The sequence below is a fragment of the Phaseolus vulgaris genome, chromosome 3, assembly GCF_051622355.1.
Source record: "Phaseolus vulgaris cultivar YP4 chromosome 3, ASM5162235v1, whole genome shotgun sequence".
Lineage (NCBI taxonomy): Eukaryota > Viridiplantae > Streptophyta > Magnoliopsida > Fabales > Fabaceae > Phaseolus > Phaseolus vulgaris.
In genome coordinates, this window is record NC_143500.1 from 51301378 (window position 1) to 51318713 (window position 17336).

Below are 17336 nucleotides of genomic sequence, written 5' to 3' on the forward strand. Positions count from 1 at the left end.
ATACAAATTTTGTGAAACTATATAAAAGAACTTTTATAATTAGTTTATGTCACTGTCTTGTAAGTGTTTATAAAGAAGTCAGTATAAAAATATTTTCATTCTTATATTTTTAACTTTTTTACTCAAACATTTAGGTTATATTTTGACTTTTATATCTTATAGATTTGATCATTTGTCCCATATTGTTATATTGTTCTCAACTTTGTATCAATAGGTTCTTTTTTTTTATAATGTATCAATGTGTTCTTTTAGTTAAAAAAATTTATTAAATTGACCATAACATTGGTAGTTTCAAAACAAAAACGGATAGGAATGATCTAACATTAATGGTTGAAATGAATGTAACCAATTGATTTTAAAATGAAAGTAATTTTAATACTTTAATTCTTTTTATTTGAAAACAATATTGTTCTCCTTAAAAGTGGTTAATATTGTTCTACTTAAAAGTGGTTAAGAAATGCAAGTACTTGTGTTTCTTAATTGCAAGAGGTTAGTCTCACCTCAGACTAAATTATTTTAGGTCCATCGTGGACGAGTCGAGTTGGGTTCACCTCGGACCTAATCAAGTTGAGCACACCTTAAATTGCGTTGTGTTAATTAAAGTGCTCATCGAACCTAGTCGAGTCAGACCAACATTTGGTCAAGTTGAGTTAGACTCATATTAAGTTGAGTTATGACAGGTTCATGTCAAGCAGAATAAAGTCGGACTATGTTGAACAAAGTCGAGTTAGACTATGTCAAGTTGAGTTAAGCTAGACTCACTTCGGATTAAGTCGAGCAAGTTCACATCAAACCATGTTAGGTCAAACTCAGATAAGGTCAACAAATGTCAGATTATATCAAACAATATCAAATTGGGTTGAGTCAAAGTTATGTTAGATTAGCCTAGTTAAACAAGTTGGATTGGACCCTAACCTTCCAATTAAGTTATAATAATAAAATTAATTAAAAAATAATTTATAATCAATATAAAATATTAAAAATCAATTTATAATTTAAAATATTTTTATAACTCATAAAATTATAAAAAATATTTAAAAGTTATAATAAGTAAAATCCACTTTAGTCATGATCCTCACCACTTTATGTTTGGGACTTTGGGGTTAAAACTTATTCAATCCACTCATTTAATATACATTTTGTATACTTTAGGACTGTTTCATTACTCATGTCATTTAATATTCATTTAGTATACTTTAGGATTGTTTCATTACTCATTATCATGTATCAAATTCACAACTCTAATATCAGGCCTTTAAATATGTTGTTACTAAAGTGCGTTGAGTAATCCGAAATGTTCATACTAGTGTCCCAACAAAACCTATACCAAATAATTTTGATAACAACATATAGAAACTAAACGTGCTTCATGTCACATTATAGTTTGCACTATCATATACTGTAGCAACTAAAATGAAAACAGAGTAGAAAATAAAGAGTACCTTACAGTAGCTACTTGAGAGGCAAAGTAAACAAAATACTGAACTTCTATAAATCTGATCAGACAATGGTTACAGTAGGACCCACTCCCACCTTAAACCTGGTTTGTGGTATGTCTCACCTCATTAATTTAATACAGTTACAAAAAAGAAACACAAATCGCACCAACATAAATGCCTCGATTCCCAATGCCCGTATCCGGTTAAAAAGGTCGGGAACTGGTACACTCTAAATTCACACACAAGGGTCCAAATTTCAGACCATTGGTTTCACATTCACCTATCTAACTATGAAAAATTTACACAAGCCCCCTTAACCCCACCAAATCAAATTATAAACGACGTGCCTTGGCACAACCCATACTTCGTTACAGAGCTACTTCCACACTATGCCACTAAGCCTACTCTTCAGCTACACAACTACCTTCAACTTCACCTATACTCCTTTTATTGTTCATCCCTTTAAGTCACTGCACACTAGACGTAAAAGGGTGCTGCTTCCTTATCATATCAACCCCTCCAATTTGTAGCACTTGGAGCGCAAACAGCTTCAACTGATAACCGCTTCAACACGTTTGGACATGGGTCTTGGCCGAAGTTGCTGTTTGACACAGTGATTGTGCATCTTGATTTTCCTACACATCTCTGAAACGATGAAACAGAAAGAGAGGAGGAATTAAGTATATTTCCCAGGAAGAATTTATGAGAAGTTAATGTATTATGGAGATATGATAGATCACCTTCTCCAATGTGGCATAGGATGCTGGAGAATGGCAAGCTCCTTGTACGTAGTTCCCACATGTACCCAAAGGAGTTCCAAAGCTGGCAAATTTAATGGAAGAGATGGTCTGGCCAGGGCTGCAGTGCAAGTGAACCTTGGGTGGACGGAACTCTTCTGACTTACCATAGCTCTCGATGTGCCAATTCTTAATATTTGGGTGGAACTCAGACACATCAGCACAGACACTGCTCACTGATCTCTTCACTAGCGAGATTTTTGAAGGGTCTCCCCCGAGTTCCTCGAAAATAACCAAAAGATTTTGTGTTGGCTTCAACCAAGATCGAGGGACGTGGTACCTGAAACATTTTGCATGAAATGAAATGTAATATAAGATTTGCACTGCCTCAGACTGTGTTCACCAATATAATAACGTCGCAGAAGCCACAATGTGATTGTTAGTAATACTCACCATCGCTGGGTTGGTTGGCCACAACCAAGTTGGCACTTTGGAGGTCTAAATGAACCGGCGTAATTACAGTCATTGCAATTACCAGTAGCAAAAGCAGTCCAGTATCTTCCAATGCTCTGGCCATTAATCCATATCTGACCTTTACCCATTCCCTCCATGTCCAATGCCAATGGTTCGTCTCCTTCGGGAGCATCAAAAGAAGTCTGCACAGTTCACAGATTAAGTTTATCGTTTTGAAGCTAATGATACATTTTCAGTCAAACTTAGCACATTTTGTTTTTTATTTTATACCCTGTGCCATGTCAATGGCTGGTTCTTTTGTACAACTATTGCTGACTGCATCCACGCAACATTAGAGATACCATTTGGAGAAGCAAGATCCATGGCCTCTCCTTTCAACCCAACCTGGTTAAAAGCATGTTAGTGAAATTTTCTACAAGGAAAATAAACCAACTTAAGTTTCTAAAGTAAGGGTATGCAACCTGATAAGTCCATTTCTGCCCTGAAAGGTCCCATTTTCCCTGGTCAAGTCCATGGAGTGCAACTGGACCTAGGATTCCTGTGTTCCATGACTCAAAATGTTCTCCTACATTCTTTGACAACAAAATACAGAAAAACATTTGGTCAATAATATTAGTTATTAGGAGGAAAAAATTGAGCCATTATTGATATTGTTATTTCTTGCCAAAATTAGCTGACAGTTAGGCTTTCGTAATCATAGAAAGATGAAAGTGGTGAATGAATTTGAGCACAAACCAAAAACAGCTATTTATGGAAACTAAACATTTTACTGACAGTAGGATTTGGAAAGTAAAAGAGGAAAAAGACTTACGGGAAGTCCAATGGCAACACTGAGCAGAGCTATTCTGTTTGTTCCAGCACGAAGGTTTACCTTATCAGTGTATTTGAATCTTCTATATTCCCTCGTTCCAAAGGCAGAACCTGGGTTGAAACACGTGTCATGTTTACTTATACCAATAAGCTAAAATAGTGTCTAATGGAAAAGCAAGAAAATTTACATACCAGAAAGTTGACCATTGATGAAAACATGTACAGCATGGCCTGTAGACTGCACAAGGAGAGTGGGTAGTTCACCACCATGTAGAAAGGATTCGGATGAACCTATATCAACGCTGCGGAAACATAGACATAAAATGAATTACATATTAAGTACATTCAATATGGTTTCTAGACCTCTTCACTTAGGAACAAGGGATAAACTTAAAGAATCTGAAAAGTGAAGTATTGTGAAAAAGTTATGCAAGGAGCATATTTGGAATGGCTAAAAGTCAGGCTTTACCTAGTTATATACCAAAGATAATCACTTTCATCCTTTGTTACATTTATCTGTTCCAGGAGACCTGGAGCAGTGATTGCCGAGCTGTCTTCTACAGAATAAATATCTTCATCAAAACTTTCCCATGAGAACATTTGAGTATTTGTCGGCAACATTTGCATCTGAGATGTTTGCACTCCAACCTAAACAAAAGGAGCAGGAGTTCATCGGTTTTAATAATTTCAGTCATTAAATCATGTCGAATGGGCACGTTGAAGGTGAAAAAGTTGTTGTCAGAAGTATGGATAGAATAGCTAAATACAATACAGGATACCAAATATGCCAAACTTTTGTTACATACTTTTGCAGTATTGAAGACAACATTTCTACAATCTGGGAGGATGCTGACGGACCAAGGAGGTAAGTTATAGTGCATATTATTGAACATCACTCTAACAGAGGATTTTGAATCATAGTTTGAGAGAAAAGCAGCACACTCTCCAGATTCCGTAGTGTATACATGTGCCTGAAAAAGGAGCATGTTAGCTAGGATCAGTAAACAAAGCTTTACACGTGAAAAACAAAATAACATTGACTTCAGTCAAACCTGCTGGGATTCCCCTAATGAAGTAACAATGGCATCAGTCGAAACCAAAGCTCGCTCACACATCTTGATAGCCCTGTGAAGCTCCTTTAGATGACCATATTTCGGTTGCCTAATCAAACCTTCAATGTTTTATTGCAGAAATAGTCAGTTAAGAGGGAAAAAAAAGGTTCTGGGGTACTGTTACTGGAGGAAAATATTTGTGGCTTTCAAAGTAGTGAAGACTAATAAGTTTTTAGACATAAAATTTGACAAAAATTCATGCATATGAGGTTACTAAGAAAAAGAACGGTAGTGACTTATAGTTACCTAATTTGCATATTACTATCTGCCAGAATTCTTGAAGAATTTTGGTTTAGTTGTTAAGGGGTCAATAAGCACTATAAATGACATAGAAGGCATAGAATATTCAGCTCTCACCATATTCATCCAGTGGAGCATCATAGTCATAGCTGGTAGCGATGAAAGGACCTCCAGCTGTTCTTCCAAAATTGGTTCCTCCATGATACTACAGGTAAATGCAAGACAACCTAGGCTAGTTACCAGGGTAGGTGTCATCATAATCAATTTATGAATCAGCTTAAGCCAACTAAACTAACCATGTAGTAGTTTACAAAGGACCCTCCTCTTATTATGAATCGAGCAGCTGCAAATGCCAAATCCTGGACAGGCCTTTGGTGGATTGGACCTCCAAATTCTGTAAACCTTCACATTTAACAGAAAGTTATGCCACATATTTTATTTCTCCATTTCTAACTTTTAATGTCACAGTATAAAAAAGCTTACCAGCCACTCCATGCCTCTGTCCAAATCAGAGGCTTATAAGGTCTGTTTGGAGTAAACTTATCACAATAGAAGCCATTACACGTGTTTATCTGTTACCCCACAGACGAAACAGATTAATTTATTAAAATAAATGAAGTAAACGCAATTGTCTGAGTGCTGCATTTAATTTTCCAAATTTTTAAGGTTACAAGTCTCTGAAAGTTAAAATAATCATAGAATAACCAAAAAGAACACCTTGGCATGTTAATGGATTGCATTTTATATACAGTTTTCAAGAGGAAGAGTAAGACTGCTTACCACTGGATCTGGCGCATCATCTTCCTTGCACATCACCCAAGGCACTCCAGTTCCCATCTCCACAGCCATTTTGGCAGCCCAATTCACATAGTTTTGACCAGCAGCCCCTTGCAACTTACTCTGTGCCCCGTACTCATTCTCAATCTAAAACAGCACACAGTAAATGTTTCACTGTTCAAACTAGATCTAGAGTGAAAAGTTCATAGCCACTGGTGCTTTGAAATGAAAGGCCCAGATGTTCACCTGAGAGAGTATAATGGGGCCACCCTGAGACTCAAATAGTTGTTCACTCTTCATCATCCCCACAATCTTCTCAGTGAATCCTTGCATCGCCCTCTTCAACACAGTTCATGAATCATCAGTAAAAAGTCAAAGCACCCAGAAGTCTTATCATAAAATATTTTTGGAAAAAAAAGTCATACCTTGAAAGGTTCATTGTCTGTTCTAAAGCTTATCCCCGGAACATACTTAAGCCAAACAGGAAATCCTCTGCACACAAAACAAAACAATATAAGATAAAAAACTTAAGATGCTAAGCAATGAGAAGAGTGTGTCTAAAAGAAAAATGACAAACAAGCTTTAAAAGCACAGTCTGCGAGTGCTATTTCCACAGCAACACAAGGTTTATAGAGTCTCTAGGACCAGAACTGTGGCCGCATTGACCACAAGTGCAATGAAACTGTGTCTGCAACCACAATTTAAAACCCGACGACAAGGGAATTCCATTGCCATGTTAGAAAAAGAGAAGTTACCCGAAATTCCATTCTGCACAGACATAAGGTCCAATGCGGAGATGAGCGTAAAGCCCTGCTTTTTGTATAGTCTTCACGAATCTCACCAGATCATACCTCCCTTCGAAATTGTACTGAATTGAGTTCCATGAAGAAGCAAGAACAATCGACCAAAAGCTCAAATTAGAGGCCGAAAAATGAAAACACACCAAAACCAAAAAAAAGAAAACAGAGAGTGAAGAATCACATTGCCCGGAGAAGGCTCATGAACATTCCAGAAGACGTAGGTTTCAACCACATCAAGCCCTCCCTCTTTGGCCTTAAAAATCAGATCTTCCCACATCTGCGCCGACACCATTTCACAACAAAATTAGAAAAATCCGACAGGAAACTAAAGAAAGCTGGTAAAGTCCAATGATGTTCTTTTTTGCGGCTTACGTCAGGGGTGCTTCTGGGGTAATGTATGGAGCCGGAGAAGAGGATTCTCCTTTGGCCATTGATGAGAATGGCCTTTCTGTCGTAGGTGACAGCAGCATGAGAACTCAAAGACAAAGAAGCCAAGAGGAAAAACAACAGTAGGATGGAAAACGAGGTGGTTTCCATGTTAGGCAGTGTGGTGTGCAGGAAGAGAGAAAGTGAAAATGGTGAAAATGGTGATGAAATAATTGTTCTAAGAGTGGGGTGACGGTGGAATGGTGAGAGTAAGAGTAGGAAGAGGGTCCATTCCTTAATAGCAAGCAGTGTGGTGTTGTTCGGTTGCAGCTGGGAGAGGATAGCAAATTATTTATAACTGTTGTCAAGTGTCATACTGCCACACCACAAAGTACACTCATACATCACACAAAGTAACTGTAAGAGACAAACAAAGAGAGTATCAGTAAACCAGTAAACGGTGGAAACCGTTTCTGGAGTTCTCTTGCACCACTACAATTTTACATTTTGCAACCTAGTTAGTTTCACCAATTCATTAATGAACTTTCTTTAAACATGTCAGATTATGGTTTTTCTTATTTGAAAAGATATATCATAATTAATGTATTCAAAGTTGTTTTATATAAAAATTAGTAATATTAGGTAAAGAACACATGAAGTTGGATTAACTATTCAAAATAAGTGTTTAATTGTATGTACTGTAAAAAGTATCAAATGTTTTCTAGTCTCTTTTAGATCTTTATTTATTTGAAATCAGTGTTTTACTATTTCTGCTGAAAGACCAAATTTCATTATTAAATTTTATATGTGATGATTAAATTAGACATGTTTAACTTCTACTAAATATTTACTAAGAAATCCAACATCAATTAGAGATGAAATATATTAAAATATTTTATTATATATAAGTGGGTGCAAACTTTAAACTTTAACCTTATAAGTAGATTTTATGGAATTGAATTAAATTTGAAGTTTAATTTATAATATGATATCAGACTATCTCTTTCGGGTGAAAGATTTCACATTAAACTAAATATTAGATTTAAAGTCCATCTTATAATATTTATATCACCAATGCAACTAACAAGTTTTTACACTCTTTGCTATATATATTTTTATTTGATTAAAGTATTGCACGAGAGGATCACAAATGGCGAGCTCATTATTTATTATAACTACTGGAATACAAGTTTTGTGTATATATTTGCATTTTTATTATCATTGTTTTATTTTAATGAATTAAATTTAGTATTTAATTTTATTTTAATTTATTATATTTACAATATATATATAACAGATTATTTGTTTTACCCACCACAATCACATTTTCATTTTATTTAATCTAATATTTATCTTTTAAACCACGCAATAAAATTATTATAAATAAAGATAAGATATATGCTTTTATTATTTTTATGAGTAATTAATTAAAAATAATACAATAAATATATATATATATATATAATTTTTTTAAATTAGTTTTAAAAAATTATGTAGTCGTTATTTAAAAAAAGAAGTTATTTAGTTATTTTGATATAAAGAAACATTATTTTACTAAATAAAAGATAAATTATTTTTTTATTAGAGAGTAAAATTATCTAATTAAAAAATGACAACAAATGAAGTTATCAAATGGTGTAATTTTTTATATAATGGGCATAGATAGTTATTAAAATAAAATATATTATTAACTTATAAAAAAAATCATAAAAATAAATATTGATAATTTTATTGTATGTAATTTTTATTTATTTTGTAGATAGTAACTTTTTTATTATAGGTAGTTATTGTAATTTAATAAAATGGGAAGAATTGATATAAAAAATAAAAAAGCCCTTTATGAATGATACGTCAAATATTAACATTTATATTTGGGGATACAGAGACGACTTGATGAAGTGCATAACATAGTAAAGAGAAATCTTAAATGCATTAGGCCAATAAGAATGTGTGTCTTTGAGTTGGTACAAAATTCAATTGGAACATACCTTGCTCATTACATTATAAAATTCATATTTATGGGAAATTTGCATTAAAACAAAATATTAAATAAAGAGGGATGAACTAGTGTAAAGAACCCCCAACACAATCAAACCTAACTTTATTGTGCTTTAAGTACCAAACTCTTGTCCCCCTTTTTTTCTCTTTATAGTTTACTTACACCCATAATAGTAACAAAGCAAAAATTATTAATATGGGAGATTTCTTCTCTCATCTTGTGTACTTTTATTGTTTTCAGTTGGCCACTACTACTTGTCTATGTATAAGATAATTTTAAATATAAAATAAATTATTACTAAAAAAATTATTAAATAAAAGTTTATGATAAAGAAAATAATAATTAGTTATTATTAATTAAATTAAATACTATTTTAAAAATTAAAAATATTATTAGTATTTAAAGTAAATTTTATTATTAATAAATAATTTATAATTAATATGAGTTAGTGAGAATAAATTAAAAGTTTGTGTGATACATGTTCACAATGAATTCAGTGCAGTGATGGTGTATGTTATTGTGATTTTATTCTTCTAGGTATGTTCTTGAGTAGTGATACAGGAATCTTCACTTTTACAAAAACAGTGAAAAGGCAAAACTAAAAAAAAAGCGTTGAAAGTCACTGAATAATTACATATAATTTGATTAATAATTTTGGTAAATACGTTGAAATATTTGTTTGACGAAATTTCTACTGCCACGAAAAGGTACGTAGAATGTTAAAGCAAAGCAGAAAGTAACCGAATTTGGAAGCTTACTGTGGTTGCTTGGTTGGTCACAGTATCCTTGAAGAAGCCCCACTTGGGACCGTGTTTGTTTGTCTCGAGGAAACCACCAAGTTAGTTCCGCTCCATTAATGGTCTTCTCAATTCTACTTAGTACATTTTTTTTTTGTCTTTTAATTTCAACTTTCTGCAGTCTTCAACGCCGGGAACAACGGAAGAAGATTACAATTTGGATCCCAAATGAAGTGGGCGCTTTAATCAGGTTTAGTCTTTCACACTCCATCTTCTTCTTCATCACCCACCTCATCTCTGCCCTTCAACCAAACTTTTTCCCATGATTCTCGTCGCTTTTAAATTTAATTGGTCAAATGTTTTTCATCTATAATTTCACCAAACATTTAAGACAGATTGTAGATTTCCCGTCGATTAGATATTAGATTGATATAAAATGAATGTAAATCTCATTTTATAAACCGGTTTTATAATATTGAGTTATAATTAAAATTCACCTTTTAATATGATATCAGAACCATTTAAAATCTATTCTAACGAATGTTTGGTAAACTTATCAGATCACCCACTATCAAGTCGCTAGTTGATAATTATATTTCAAAATGAACAATTAATCAATATATCTGCAAAAGTTATCTGAAACTTAAGTTCATATTTATTTTAAATGTCATTGATTAATTTTAACTAATTTATTACACTAATAAATAATGGACCTATTGAATCCAACACCTTACTTTTGTTTTGGTGCAAGTCGACTTTTCTTCTTCATGTCTTAATTTACAGATAAAATAAAATAACTAATTAAACATATTTAGATTAGATTTTATTTTTGAACTTTGACTCTATTTGATTCACTTATAATAAATATTTCTAAATATCTTTTTGATTTATTTATACTTGTTAATATTACGTTAAGGAACCGTTAAGACAAAAAAAATTGATGTTAACCTTCTCGCCTTTCAATATGTTAACGAATGTAATAATTCAAATATTAAATTAGATTACATTTTATTTTTAAAGTTTTACTCTATTTTGTTAATTTAAATATTTTCAAATATCTTTTTGATCTATTTATACTTGTTAATATTACATAAATTATTCGTTCAAATGATAAATCAATGTGAACCTTACAACCTCTTAATGAAACCTCTCAACTTGTTTAATGAATGAATGTAAGATAATTCAAATTTCAAAATCTCCCAATATTTCGGTTTACCACATTATATACTAAATGATATACTTAGTTAAATATTAAATAATATTAGCATTTTGCTATACAAGAAAGTTGAATAGATATCTACTCACGATCTACTTAGATGTAACTATCAAAGGAAGTGAATTTAGTAGTAAGGTATTAGAAGTAGTAGGATACATTTTTTTCCATTAATGCTCGAAGAAGTGCATATGTTTTCAAAATTGAGAAGTAAGCAAAAGTTCTTACATCTCCCCCACATGTACGATACACTCTATCACGGTCAACTAAACACAACTACCTCACTACCTATTTTCATCCTTCACTTCTTTTATAAAAGATTCTCTATAATTAACCTCCTCGACACACATTTGACGCGATAGACGTGACAGAGTGAGATTGCGCGTAAATGAGCAGCACAAGCTTCAAAATAGGGTAAAAAATATATATTACATTGGTTCTTAGAAACGACCGATGTAATATATATTTTTTTTTACTCAAAATGACTCATATTACATCGGTTAAGTGATATAGCCGATATAATATATGGCCCATATTAAAAAAAATGATTTTTTTTTATAAAGAGTTGGTGAGTCATAAACGTCACATAGGTAACCACTTACAGACACACGGGTAACCAATTTTGTGTGTGCCAGAACCTGTGGCTGGGTAACCAATTATGGTAGGGTTATTACATCGGTTAAACTATCTAACCGATGTAATATATGGTTTTTATTAAAAAAAAATGTTTTTTTTTCATGAAGAGTGGGTGACCATAAATGTCACATAGATAACCACTTACAGATACACGGGTAACCAGTTTTGCGTGAGCCAGTATATGTGGAGGAACCTGTGGCTGGGTAGTTCTAGTAGTGTAATATATGGTTCTTATTAAAAAAAATTGAATTTTTTTTCATGAAGAATGGGTGACCATAAACGTCACATAAGTAACCATTTACTCACACGGGTAACCAGTTTTGTGTGCGTCACGTAAGTAATCACTTACAGACACACGGGTAACCATTTTTGTGTGTGCTACGAATCATATATTATAATATAGAGTCAGTGTCACATCTTGACCAAATGTTACTCGTCAATTAATGTCACGCAAGCGATGTCAAGTCTGTGTTAGTGACAAAGTGTTAATAAAACATTTTTCTTTATAAAATGTGAAACAAAAAAATTTAAATGGACATTCAATTCATAAGTTAACATTTTTGTACCAAAGTATTTATATGAACAAAAAGAAATCTCTGTTTATGGCTTTATGATTCCCATTTTGCAGTGTGCAGGCTTCATTCTCATTCCTATGCCTTCACATATCTGAACATTGGTGATGATGATGTCCATTTTTCTTTTGTCATGCATCAACACTCTTTGTCGTAGGCAATTTTAACAAGTAACTGCTGTCGGTTTTTATCCAAATCCTTTCCAACATAAAACATTGCTTATTTTACCCCAAATATTGCAAGCACTGATAATAACAGAAAAAAGAAGATCACTTGGAGAATGATTTAGTTAGTGTCAAATTATCGAAATTCAAAGTAATGTTAAAATGTACTTCTCCTATTTTTGTTAATGAAGGTTTTGGAAGTTAAAATTATTGTGTCTTCATTTTTGGTTTTAACACTAAAACTCTATATATTTCTAAGATTCTTCTGCAATAACAGCTATTCGTTTTTACTCACTTAAAGAGATGATACTTTGAAATCATAAAATTTCTCTTAATTATTACCATTACATAACCCTATAAATAATTATTTTATTATAATATTTTATTAATAAAACCAAATAGTAAAGAAAGAAAAAGAAGCGATAGGTTGAAAGGACTCTGATACCATATTACAAAGTGGACTTTAAGCCTAACTCAACCTCATAAAACCGGTTCATAGGGTTGAGGTTTGCACCCACTTATATACTATGAAAGGCTCTAATCTTTAGTCGATGTGGGATCTCCAACATTTATATCTATATAATAATTATTAGGTTTGATATGTATTTTAGTTTTCCGTAAATATCATAATTTTTTTTTTAGCCTTCATCTGGTTAATTTTGGTTCTTATAAATTATATAGTTTTTTGTTAATGTCTTATAATGTTGGAATCAGTTGTACCAAACAGTTTCTTAGATAAGTTCTTGAGGTTGAATACTGTAGATAGAAAAAAATGTTCTTAAGAGGAAGACTTCATTAAAATTTAAGTGGATGAATTATACTAGTTTAATTTAATCTTCATCGACGAGGAGATAAAACTACACAACTATAAATGGCAATAACTCTTATAATATTTTAATTTTTTAAATTTTAGATTGAAAAGTTATATCATAAATCATATTGAGAAAGTTTTATCATATAAAATTATTTATGTACCCGTATGGGCGATTTGACCGAGACATGTGGAACCAGCTGAGATCTCGGGAACTTGGCCGAGGTTGTAGAAATCGTCAAGGCCGGCCTGGCCAACCGATCCACATACACCCTTTAACACTCAAGTCAAGGTCAGTGAAGCTAATCCATTATTAAGGATTAGGTAATGTAACCCTAAGTGAGATCCATTTCACTAATCAGACCCAATAAAGTAAGCTCATTAAAATAATATAAATAGCATACATTTCAAGGAGAAACGTCATTTATTACTGTACACCTACCTTAATATCGATCATCCGTTTTATTGACTTGAGCGTCGGAATGCCTTCTGCGGGTACCACATTCGATGTTCATTCAAGACCGAGAGCCAAAGGAGAAGCACGAAGACGAAAAAGACCTTAGTCAAGCACCCAACAACTTGTCCGACCGAAAGAGGAAGACGAAAATTTCAACAATTCTCTTGTATGGATACAGATTGACCTAGTACATGATTTAAAAATATGTAAAAGTAATAAATATTTATTATATATAAATAATCTAATAATTGATGCAAATAATTTGATTTGAATCCTTCTAGACATATACAGAGATTATAAAATATATTTTTGTTATTATATTAAAAATGTAGATCATAAGAACGTGTATGGGCCATGGTTCTACGGAGTAAATGTTGTCCTACACCAGTTATTGTACATATTTCTTTGAAAAATGTGAAATAAATTTCCTTTCGTCTTAAAAAAACAAATTATTAGAAAACTAACTCTTTTATTATTAAAAAATAAAATGGTTATAAGAATCCAAATGTTTTATGTAATAAGTGATTTCACGATACGACAATATCCGAAAGAACGTATGGGTCGTGATTCGAAGAACTACGACTATGGTTGTCGTACGCGAGTTTCCAAGATCTTTATATTAACATGCATTATATCGTTTTTAAGAAACAGATATAATCTTGAACTTAAAAAATAAAAATGGAATGATTTACATTATAATATAGATAAAAGACAAATGCATTCTTAAATTTTTAATTCTTAAATTTTTACTTATATGTAAATATATAAAATAGACTCTGGATACTGATATGGATATATACGTATAATCTCTAAAATATGGGACATGGAATACGGGACACAAATCTATATATTATATAATTATTAATTATATAAATTGACAATAAATATTTATATGCAAAAGTATGTTTCAGATTATCTTTTAGAATAGAAAGATGTTTTTCATGACTAGTTGAAAATGATTTGTTTCTTATTTTTATAATTATAATAAAAATTTATATAATAAATTTGAGGTTTTAAAAAATTAATGTATTTTTTCTTTTTAAGATTGTGTTAGAACCGCACTATAATTGTCAAAAATCTAATAAATACTTATTGAATTGGATACTTTATAGATACGTGTTCTACAAGTATCATACGAGTGTCGTGTCAGATATTCATAATATATAACTAATTAATATTATAGATAAAATATTAACGTTGAGAATCTTTTCTTTTCTACTAATTCTTATGTAGAAATGTTTTCAAAAACTTCTACTGTATAAAAAATTATGTCTCACTAGTGATTATTTATTTTGAAATAAATTACGAGTAATTATTTAAAACTTGTATTAATATTTTATATTTTCATTTTCTATATTCATTTCATCACTCTTTCAAACATTATAATAATACTGTCTTTATTCCCATAAATTTTTATATCTCTCTAATATTGTAATATAAGGTATAATTAGAATCTCCATGCATATAATACGCTACAGTATTAACTAACATTTTTTTTATATAAATAAGAGTATTTCAATATACACAACTTTATATGTTCATATACCAATTACCATCACAATATATAAAAAAAAAAGTTATCAAACACAAGATCTTGTACAAAAGAATATCATAAAAGTGACAATAACAATATATAAATTTTTAAATAAAAAACACTTACTTCAAATTCAAAATTATTAGAACAAAAATGATTTAGGGCAAAATCAGCTTGTGCATAGTGGAAACTAATTTTGAAAGAAATGATAAACTAAAATAAGAAATTGAAAGAGAATAATGAAGGAAAGGAACATGCTAGAGAATAAACAAAAGAGAGAAAAAAGAAGAAGAAAGAAAGGAAAAAATTGTTAGAAATATTGTTCTTTGATAGCATGTAAAGCTAAATTGATAGACAAATTTAGATATTGGAATTATAACTTATATTTTACTTTGATCTATACGTTCAAGTTTAAGAAGATCTAATCATTATGAGTATCAAATGTAATCTAAATATGAATTAATAAGTGAGTGGTTAAACCGTAAATTTGAATGACTGAAAAATCAGTTGAAGACGAGCATAGGAATCTTGAATAGGAACAAGAAAGACATTTTCCTGAAGAAAATTAATGACTGATAATCTTGATGTTAGGCATAATTTACGCATAATATTATTTCAGTGATGGAGAGATTAAATACTTTAAACATAAAAAAGATGAGTAAACATGAATGATAAAAAGATGTTTAGTGAAGCATATACATGTATTAATGGAAGAATTAAGAGGAAGTTGCGAAGAGGCATGCCTGATTGGGTGGTCCATGTGGAAGAGAGCGGTGGTGCGTGCTCCTTCCTTGTGGGTTCCACCACTAATGCCGTCGGTGCACGTGCCCTTCATCATTGCTCCCGTGCCGGAAACTGCTACTGCTAACTTACACCCTACACAAACAAATCACATAAAAATATATTTTCCATTATACTGTTATATTTATTTTTTTACATGAATTTAATATATATATATATATATATCTTTAAAATTGTTTTTTTTTTTTAAAATTGTCACTTTACTTTTTCGAGTTTGTAAAGTTCTATCACATTAGGCACTGGATTGATTAAAAAATTAAATATAAATTCACAATTATACTAGTCCATACTATTAAAAAACGTAAAATGATATTTGTAACCCCCGTAAAACAAAATCACAGAACCAGAAACAGAGCCCACCCACTTCCTTTTTTTCTTCTTCTCACGTTGTTTTCTCTCTCTAAAGTTCCCCTCTTTTTTCTTTCTTTAATTTCTCTTCCGTAACTCATTTATTTCAAAATTTGATCACATCATGTTGTAACTGAGGAGTCAAGATACATTTCTATTTAATCAAATTTTTAAATAGAGTAAGTTAATTTTTACATTAAAGATCATTTATTCCTTTATTCTCTATTTTTCTCTATGATTTAATTATCAATCTTAGTAGGGTCTATTGAGAAAAGTGTTTATCTCAACTTAATTAAATTGGTAATATTTGAATAACTTGCTATAAGTTCTTATATTTTGGAGTGGTTTCCCTGTTTAAGATAGAGTTTCATCAAAATAAAAAATTTCAAGCAAGGAAAACTAATTTTAATTTTTAATAGCACCCTAGGCTAGAAGATCAGAATTGGAGGGGACGCGGTCCCAGTATTAAATTTCTCTTACAGGGATGGGTTTATATATTGTGCTATTTATTTATATTTTATTTAAACTTGTAAAAATATTAGATTTTGTTGGTTTAGTATTTAAGTCATGTTTTTTTTATGTTAAATAGACTTTTGAATGTTGTGGATCACATTTTTGAATTATAATGTATGATGAAGATGATACAGAATTAAATTCATACATTTGGGATAATATATGGACTGATGTTTGTTTGTGTATTAAATATTGATGTTTATGTGGTAACAGAGATCTCCGAACTTCACTGATGATCTAAGTCGTCACATAAACTAAGATATTAGGTAGTGAGAAACTGATGAAGGAGTTCATTCACACCGTGACATATGAGATGCAAGGCTTGGGTTGTATTGAACTTACCTTGTTCCTTTCTGTTGGATTCGCTGGTAATCTTTGGATCATGTGTTAGTCTTTGGTAGGACTTACTTAATACGGGTATTCCAGAAGACGTCAGTTGTTATTCTGTTTGTTGAATATCTTGGATGTGTAGATCCATGTGACTAATTTTAAAAACAAAAAATAATTAGTTGTTATAGTGACTAATTAGAGACCATTTTAGAAACTAAAAAAAAAAATTTGGTTTCTAAATTAACTTGTATTACCATTTAACAATAATAGAAACTAATTTAGAAACCAAATTTTTGTGTGTCTAAAATGGTCTCTAATTTAGTCACTATAACAACTAATTATTTTTTATCTCTAAAATTGATTTCTATTTCATGATTTTCTTGTAGTGTTAGTGAAGAATTTGATACTTAAGTTTTGGAGTGGTAATTCACAACCACTTGAAAAATTAGCTTAGTTGTTAGGTTTC

The 17336-nt window shown here is 31.3% G+C and overlaps 1 protein-coding gene across 1 annotated transcript; it reads right to left on the reverse strand.

Annotated features, from left to right (window-relative positions):
• Positions 1 to 1469: 1469 nt before the first annotated feature.
• BGAL3 (beta-galactosidase 3) lies at positions 1470 to 7286 on the reverse strand. The gene is made up of 19 exons (XM_068609535.2): positions 6762 to 7286; positions 6571 to 6666; positions 6345 to 6457; positions 6015 to 6081; positions 5836 to 5928; positions 5593 to 5736; positions 5296 to 5384; positions 5109 to 5214; positions 4930 to 5017; positions 4513 to 4631; positions 4267 to 4431; positions 3930 to 4108; positions 3653 to 3762; positions 3462 to 3571; positions 3112 to 3222; positions 2921 to 3034; positions 2630 to 2832; positions 2180 to 2516; positions 1470 to 2084 (listed from the first exon to the last, which is right to left on the reverse strand). The coding sequence occupies exons 1-19, from the start codon at positions 6924 to 6926 to the stop codon at positions 1950 to 1952; spliced, it is 2544 nt and encodes an 847-aa protein (XP_068465636.1). The 5' UTR covers positions 6927 to 7286; the 3' UTR covers positions 1470 to 1949.
• Between the last annotated feature and the right edge of the window lie 10050 nt (positions 7287 to 17336).